The sequence below is a fragment of the Nematolebias whitei genome, chromosome 1, assembly GCF_014905685.2.
Source record: "Nematolebias whitei isolate Nwh7 chromosome 1, NemWhi1, whole genome shotgun sequence".
NCBI classification, from domain to species: Eukaryota; Metazoa; Chordata; class Actinopteri; order Cyprinodontiformes; family Rivulidae; genus Nematolebias; species Nematolebias whitei.
Genome location: NC_056498.1, coordinates 66,597,670 through 66,605,281, shown reverse-complemented (window position 1 = coordinate 66,605,281; position 7,612 = coordinate 66,597,670). Strand labels below are relative to the sequence as shown.

The 7,612-nt window shown below is 40.1% G+C and overlaps 1 protein-coding gene across 13 annotated transcripts in view; it reads left to right on the top strand.

Annotated features, from left to right (window-relative positions):
• camk2g2 (calcium/calmodulin-dependent protein kinase (CaM kinase) II gamma 2) overlaps nt 1-7,612 on the top strand; it is an 89,410-nt gene that overhangs the window by 80,948 nt on the left and 850 nt on the right. For all 13 annotated transcript variants that reach the window (XM_037680203.1, XM_037680197.1, XM_037680156.1 and 10 more), the window contains 3 exons: nt 3,309-3,384; nt 3,562-3,656; nt 6,501-6,752. In XM_037680203.1, coding sequence (XP_037536131.1) covers nt 3,309-3,384; nt 3,562-3,656; nt 6,501-6,733 — 404 coding nt within the window. In that variant the 3' untranslated portion in view covers nt 6,734-6,752. The remainder of the gene's footprint in view (nt 1-3,308; nt 3,385-3,561; nt 3,657-6,500; nt 6,753-7,612) is intronic.

Genomic DNA, 7,612 nt, shown 5'->3' with positions numbered 1-7,612 from the left:
ATATATATATAAAGGTGTTTAAAATCCTTCCCACACTCTTGCAATATTCTAAGCGATGCTTCTAAACTCTATAAACGCTCTAAAGGAGCACAGAATGTCATGATGTCAGCTCCCTGCCTCTGGCTGCTCTCTTGGCCACGCCCATTTCGCCGCTCTGCATGGAGATCAGCTGATCAGCTGCAGGAGGAAGCTCATCCCACATCTGTGGGCTGCACACAGGTGCTTAATTATTTAAAATAATGTATTTTAAATAAAAAATCCATGCCGATTGTGAGGCTCATCCATCAATCAGCCTTTGTGTGTAATGTCTAATTTTACTTTGGAAAACCGAGATAGAGAGAGCCTGGGAAAAACGAACCGCAAAGTAGCGAGGGACTACTGTACTGCATTGTAGTTAATACATTTGTGCCTCTATTTGCGTCTTTGGTGCTGACAGACATCATGATGTGGTAGTCAACAGAAAGCCTGGTCACTAAACAGGAAGTCAGTGAAACTCCCAATTCTTCCCATAAGCTCATAATTCATTCAACCTTTATTTATTCAGGTTAATCCCATTGAGCCTTAAGGAGTCAGTTACAAGAGAGACCTGATTTCTTTAACAAAGAATGATGACAACAGTGAATAACGACGACAACAATAGACAATCACAAAAAAGGCATAAAAATTTATTTATTTATTTATTTATTTACAAATCAAAACAAAATAGCAAACAAAAGGACAGTCAAGAGGAAAAGTAGCGAAAAACAAAAACATCTAGATTATAAGGCGATGTAGAAAACTAAAAACGGGAACATATCTGCATTGGTTTTTGCCAGGAATTTAACAGATGTTTGAAGCCACTTAGAGAGGTCAAGGTCGAGAGCGTCAGATCTTTTTGCAAGATATTCCAGGAAACAGGAGCGGAGTAGGAGAAGACCCTTTTGCCAAGTTCAGTCTGTACTGAGGGGACACTGCAGGTAATAATGTCCTGAGAGTGCACGCTGTAGCTGCACTCACGCAGAAACGTGTAGGAGGAGATGTATGAAGGCAGCAGACCAAGAAGTGATTTAAAGATGAAAATGTACCAGTGGGAGAGTCTGCGTGAAGTTAATGATGACCAGTTAACCAGTGAATACAGGGTGAAGTGGTGGGTACGGTAGTTACAGCCAGTTATGAATCTTAGTGCACCATGATAGACAGCATACAACATCTGCAGGGTTCTTGTAGGACCATTCATGTAAATAATGTCACCGTAATCAATGGAGGGGAGGAAAGTCGCAGTTACAAGGTGTTTCCTAGCATTCAGAGTTAGACAGGATCTGTTTCTGAAAAAGAAACCCAGTTTAACTTTCAGTTTCCTTACTAGGTTTTCCACCCAAATATTTGTAGGAATCGACAAACTCAATAGGAACACCATTTGAGGATAAAATCAGAGGAAGAACTGCTGGGACAGACTTCCTGTTTGAAAAAAGCCTCCCTTTGGAGTATTTAGGACAAGTTTGAGATGGAGCAAGTCTGACTAGATGGTGTCAAAAGCGAATTGCAAAAGCTGGAAAGCCTTAGCAACTGTTTTAGCTTGACAATAAACAACTGTGTCATCAGTATAGAAATGTAAAGATGCATCAGGGATGCTCTGACCTACATTACCTCTGTAGATTGTAAAGAGGGTGTGTCCTAAGACTGAGCCTTGTGGTACACCATTGCTGACTGTTAAATAACTGGAGGAAATACCATTAAATTAAATTAACCTAGTTCAGTCACATATTAAAAGTGTCTCTGTGTGTCTTAAATTTTCACTATACAAAATATATTTGTATGTCCACACATGATTTTACAGAGTTGGTTAAAATTATAACGCATACAAACAGTTATTTATATTTTAATACACCTGTTGAACAGCGGCCGTACTATGGTATAGACCTCGTCTATCAATAAACTCTCTCTTGTCCTGCCCATAACATCTCATCCTCTCAAGAAAATTGAACAAAACTTCATACACATATGCACCATCACTAGATGAAATGTAATGTTCACTTTTCATACCGGCTCCAAGATCAAGGTCACAAATCAAGGTCATATGTTAAATAGACAATGGCTTGTCTGAGGCATAACTCTGATAATGGATTTGCTCAAAATAATTTAATGAAGCATAATAGAAGTTTGTACTACCACTACACCACGTGTTGGGTATTTTTTTTCATCACCTCTAAGGTCAAGGTCCCAAATCAAGGTCAAAGGTTATACAAGGCCTTTGCTTGTCCGGGCTATTGCTATAGATTGCTGTATAATAGTTTTATCAGTGAGCATATAATGTATTTTTGCTGCATTATTTGAAGTATTTGACATTGTCTGACCCTTTAATTGTTACAGTAACCCCCATGAGCACGTTTCTGACCACTGCTACTGACATTCTCGCTTTTTGGCAGAATAGACAAGTGCATTCAAAGATTTTGTAATCAAATACAATTTGGTTTATTTAATTGTGTTTTAAAGCAAAAACATACTTGTTTACATGTATGTAACCATTTATGATATCAATATTGCACACATTATTATTGCAACAGCTATATATTGTGCATTCCTAATTTTTATTTTAAGAGTTTGCTGTGTTTTGTGTCAAATTTTGACAAGACAAGCTGATTGTTGTCTTTAAGCTCCATTTCGGTGTGCATCTCTGTGTATTTGTCTTGTAATGCTAGTAGCTTCTGTAGAGGCTGCTGCTAATGAGAGTTCAGGGTTAGAAAAGTGCAGCACTGCTGAGGAACAGGCCCACGGGTCATCTTCTCACTGCCCACCACCCACCTGTAAGTCAGCTGGTTTTATTTGGCTCCCACTTTTTTGTCTCACTTTCTTTTCTACAACTCTTCTGCAATACTTTCACCCTACAAGTACTACTTGATGTGTTTAAAAGGCAGCACAGAAAGCAGGTTCTTTGTTTAAATTCAAACTTAAATTTGGTTCCCTGTGATGCCACCTACTGGCACCAGAACCTGAATGCATCTCTGCGTCATCAACTCATTACAATTCCAAGCCGAGAGGCCGTGTTTATAACAGAATCGTTCTGGAATGATTTGTCTGCAGCGGGTCCTCTGCTGGAGTTTGTTAGCAGCTCCACTGACCCTGTAGTTAAGACTGGCCCAGTTTAGAGCTGCAGTCCTGAACCAGTCACGCCAGCAGGCAGCAGCAACCTGCAGCCGAGTGTGAGCGGCACTTAGTGCAGAGCAAAGGCTTCTTAATCAGAGCTGAAGTGGTCTGTTGGAACTTTATGGGCAAAGCTTCATGCAGACGTTGACTTTCTGTAACAACCTGTTTTTTGTCCCTGTGTTCAGCTCGTAAACAAGAGATAATAAAGATGACCGAGCAGCTGATTGAAGCCATCAACAACGGAGATTTTGAGGCTTACACGTAAGTTTGCATTTATGCCTATTATTTTTCTTTGTCTGGGTGTTTTATTGGGAAAAAGTCGCCTACCACAAAGAAAGTTCTTAAGTTCCTTATGAAATACACACATAGTGGAAACACTTACATCTCTTCTGCACATCCTAGTCTCCTTTTATTGCTGCTGATTATTTATTTCCACAGGAGAATCTGTGACCCTGGACTGACTTCTTTTGAACCGGAGGCTCTTGGAAACCTGGTGGAGGGCATGGACTTTCACAAGTTCTACTTTGATAATCGTAAGTTCTTTCATTTTGAGAACGGACCATGAAACCCTCTCTAGTTTAACTTTATCTTGTTAATTCTACAGACACACTGTAGCTGAGGCTTGTCAGTATTCAGAATAAAAATGGATGAATAAAGGAGCACAGAACAATAATATAATTACTGTACTTGCCGCCATATGAGTTGCATCAGTCCAAATATGTCTAATAAAGTGGGGAAAAAACAAATGCGTCGCTTCGCTGTATAAGTTGCAGGCATGCTAATTTATGCAAAAAACGGTGACTTATAAAGCGAAAATTACGGTAATAAAGTTGTGTTGCTGAAGGACAGGAAGTCTTCACTTTAGAGGGATGTTTACAAAGGGACAGTTTTTGCCACAAGATGACGTTATGTGTTAATGTATTAAAAAAAAAAACACAATCCTGTTAAAAATTATTTTTGCCCATCAATAGAACTTATATTTATAAAAGATTAATCAATGATCTTCTCAGTTAATAATACGTTTTTTCATTCATACGTTGTGTCCAACAAAAGTATCAAACTTGAAGGAAAAATCAGCACATTTGTAACTTTTTTAAACTACCCTTGAATGTTTGCGCCATAACATAAAAAAATGTATTTCCTTTAAGTGATGAATAAACTGTTAGGTTTGGTAAAATATTTGAACATTTTATATTAATAAATACATTAGTAGAGAAATTGGCCTGTCTATGTACAGTATCTTTTAAAAATAATTTTTATAAAAAGTTTAAACTCTATAGGGGTCAACATAAGCCGTTTCCATTTGTCCAAGACAACTTTTTCTCATCTCGGACAAACAGATATCGCCGCGAGGGATTGCCGTCATTGTGTCTGTAAAAATGAACGGGGGGAAAACATGTTTTGTTGTGGTCTTTTTAAAGCCGTCCAATCTAATTATGGCACCGGGATTAAACTGATGCTGCTTTCAAAATGTGAAGAGAACCAGAGCCACAGTTTGACCCAATCAGAGCCGAGCAGGGCGGGTCGTGCTGTTTGATACATGTCAGTATTCCGGCTTAGAGACAGGCTGCAGGTGAGAGCACCAGTGTTTCCAGTACTTTCTTCAAAGGAGGACACCCCACTACCCTAACCGAAGGTGATCACGTAATAAATTATTAAACGTCTGCGTATTAAACATACTGTATATGTTCGCACGTGACCAATTCGCTGCAGGGAAGATACCAGAACTGATTATGGGATAATGATCACCGTTATCCCACTCCGTCCTTCTGCACCGCGCCCGGATCTCCCCAGGACCTTTGTATCGAAAATCTAACTTTGCATTAAACATTGAAGTGGTCTGAGCATCGTCATTACCGTAAAAACATTTGAGGGTGTGGGGTGCGAGTGTTTCTCTTGCAAAGTTTAATGAGGAAGATGAGGAGGAAATTCCTCTCGAGCAGCTCCTGAAAGAATCTGACACTCAGTAATAGAGCTGGGCGATATGGCTCAAATATAATATTGTGATATTTCAGAGCATTCTGACGATAACGATAAATTTCGTGATATAACAAAAAAAAAAAATCATAGTTATTTGACAAAATTAACTTAACATTTTGCTTTGCAGTATTGTATAAAATTTTTAAAAACAAGGGGTAATTTTACTGAAATGTCTTTTTTTAGTAAAGTATTCAGTCTCCAAGTATAAAAATAAAAAATATCCTTCTGTTATTTCGATTGAAAAAGTCTGCACAAAATATAGATCAATAAATCCACCACAAAAACTAAAGTGCAGGTGAAGTTTCCCAAAATAACTAAATACAATAAAATGAAAGCTTAACATCTGTTGAGCATAAATTTAACATACAATAAAATATGTCGCCTCTAAATGAGCTATAACTTCCAGAACTTGTAACAAGGTGATCCTCTGACCCTGAAGCTTGTGGTGGTTCATCTTCCGCTGTTCCTGCAGGAATGATTCATTTCTCTGATGCTCCGTCTTTCATGGACTGTGGAACTAAGAGACAGACCTGCACGTGTTTGTACCGGCAGTTTAGAGCGGGGGAGACGCACCCCGCACCGGCAGCTCAGAGCAGGGTGGGGAGGGAAAAAAAGACGAGTGTCAGCTTAGAGCGGGGGGAGGGAGAGACAGTTGAGTTGTCTGTACCTGCAGTTTAGAGCTGGATGGAGAAACAGCTGAGCCGCACGTTGCTTGTTTTTAGCTTTTTAGTTAGCTAGTATTGCGTGCAATTAATTAGCGTTACACCAGTACCGACAGGTGGAGGGGGGGGTGCGCAATTCGGTTTGGTCGTTCGGCACGCTCAGTTCTGTTAAAGGGGCGGGGCACCCTGACGTGTTACGTCATGAAATAAGCATATCATGATATCATTTTTTTGCCCGGGCAATCTTTTTTTACCGGTATTATCGTGAACGATATGATGTGGCCCAGCCCTACTCAGTAGCAAAGAAATTCCAAGCAAGATGGCTGACCGAGAACATTTGTATATAGTAAACTTTGTATATGCAGTATTGCAATATACTTATTCAGTTATTTTTCTTAAGATTTTTTTTGTATTCTTTATTGTAAAAGTTGCTGACAACCAAAAATGTTGGCGGTCAACCAGATTCTGTCAAGAGGCTGTTAGCTGGACAACCTTTCCTTAAATTTACCCCTACTCTATGCGTACATGTATATTATTTGTATATTATTTATATATATATATATATATATATATATATATCCTTAGAATCAGTGGGTTTATTTTAATGCAACTATTTACCTGGTTAAACATTTGATCTTTTTCCTTCTGGTGTTTCAACATGAACAGCAACTTCAAATAACAACTTGCCTACAAAAATGTCTCCAGTTTCAGAATCCTTGCTTTCTGTTCTTGTAGTTCTGAGTAAAAATAGCAAACCAGTGCACACCACCATCCTCAACCCCCACGTCCATCTGATTGGCGAGGAGGCCGCCTGCATCGCCTACATCCGTCTGACGCAGTACATCGACAGCCAAGGGCGGCCACGCTCCTGCCAGTCAGAGGAGACTCGTGTGTGGCACCGCCGCGACGCCAAATGGCTCAACGTGCACTTCCACTGTTCAGGAGCTCCGGCTGCACCGCTGCAGTGAACAGACAACTCAGGCTCAGGTACGGCTGCAACATGTGACCATTTGAGGACAGCCTGGGGGGGGGGGGGAGCGGCTGGCGTTCTGAGATGAATGGAAGGTTTTGGAACGGAGGTCAAACCTTTTCAGAGGGGTTGGAAATCTTCAATTTAAAGCTGGTTTGTTATTATTTTTCAATATGAAGCTTTAGTTTGATTGTTGGTCACCCCGTCCTCCTTTTTATGTACATGCTGCCATAGGAAGCAAAGTAGTTTTCTAACTTTTGATTATTAGAATAAGAATTTTGAAGCATCTCATCACACACCTTAGACTCTACATTGTAACTCTGTTTGATCAGAGAGTCAGTGTTTGCAGGATTTTATTTTTTGTCACGAACAAGCTGGGTTGAAGATCTTTCCTTACCTGGTTTAGCTCCCAAACTTGATGCAAATTCAGCAGCACCTTCACCTTTCTGTGAGGCTGATCTTCTTATTGTAGTCCACCTGCAGCTCTTTAGTTTTTCCACTGTTGAGTTGCAGGTGGTTCTGTCCACCACACCTCTGTATTCAGCTTCCTGGTCACCAGTGATGCAGACCACAATGGCAGAGTCATCCAGAACTTCTGCAGAGTAGAGCAGGTCTTGTGGTATTAAAAGCACTGGAGAAGTAAAAGGACATGACTCTTACAGTGCTGCCTGCCCTGTCCAGGTGTGTGTAGGCTCTGTGCAGCAGGTAGATGATGGCGTCATCAACTCTGATACAACCCTAAAAGAATCTTTCTAGAAAAGAAAATTCCTCTTGTAGAGCAAGGAAGGTGAAAGGTTTCAGCAACAAAAAGAAACTGTCCAGGTGACCTGACTGAAAATTGTTGGATTGTACACCTGGATTATTGAGCATGGACTTT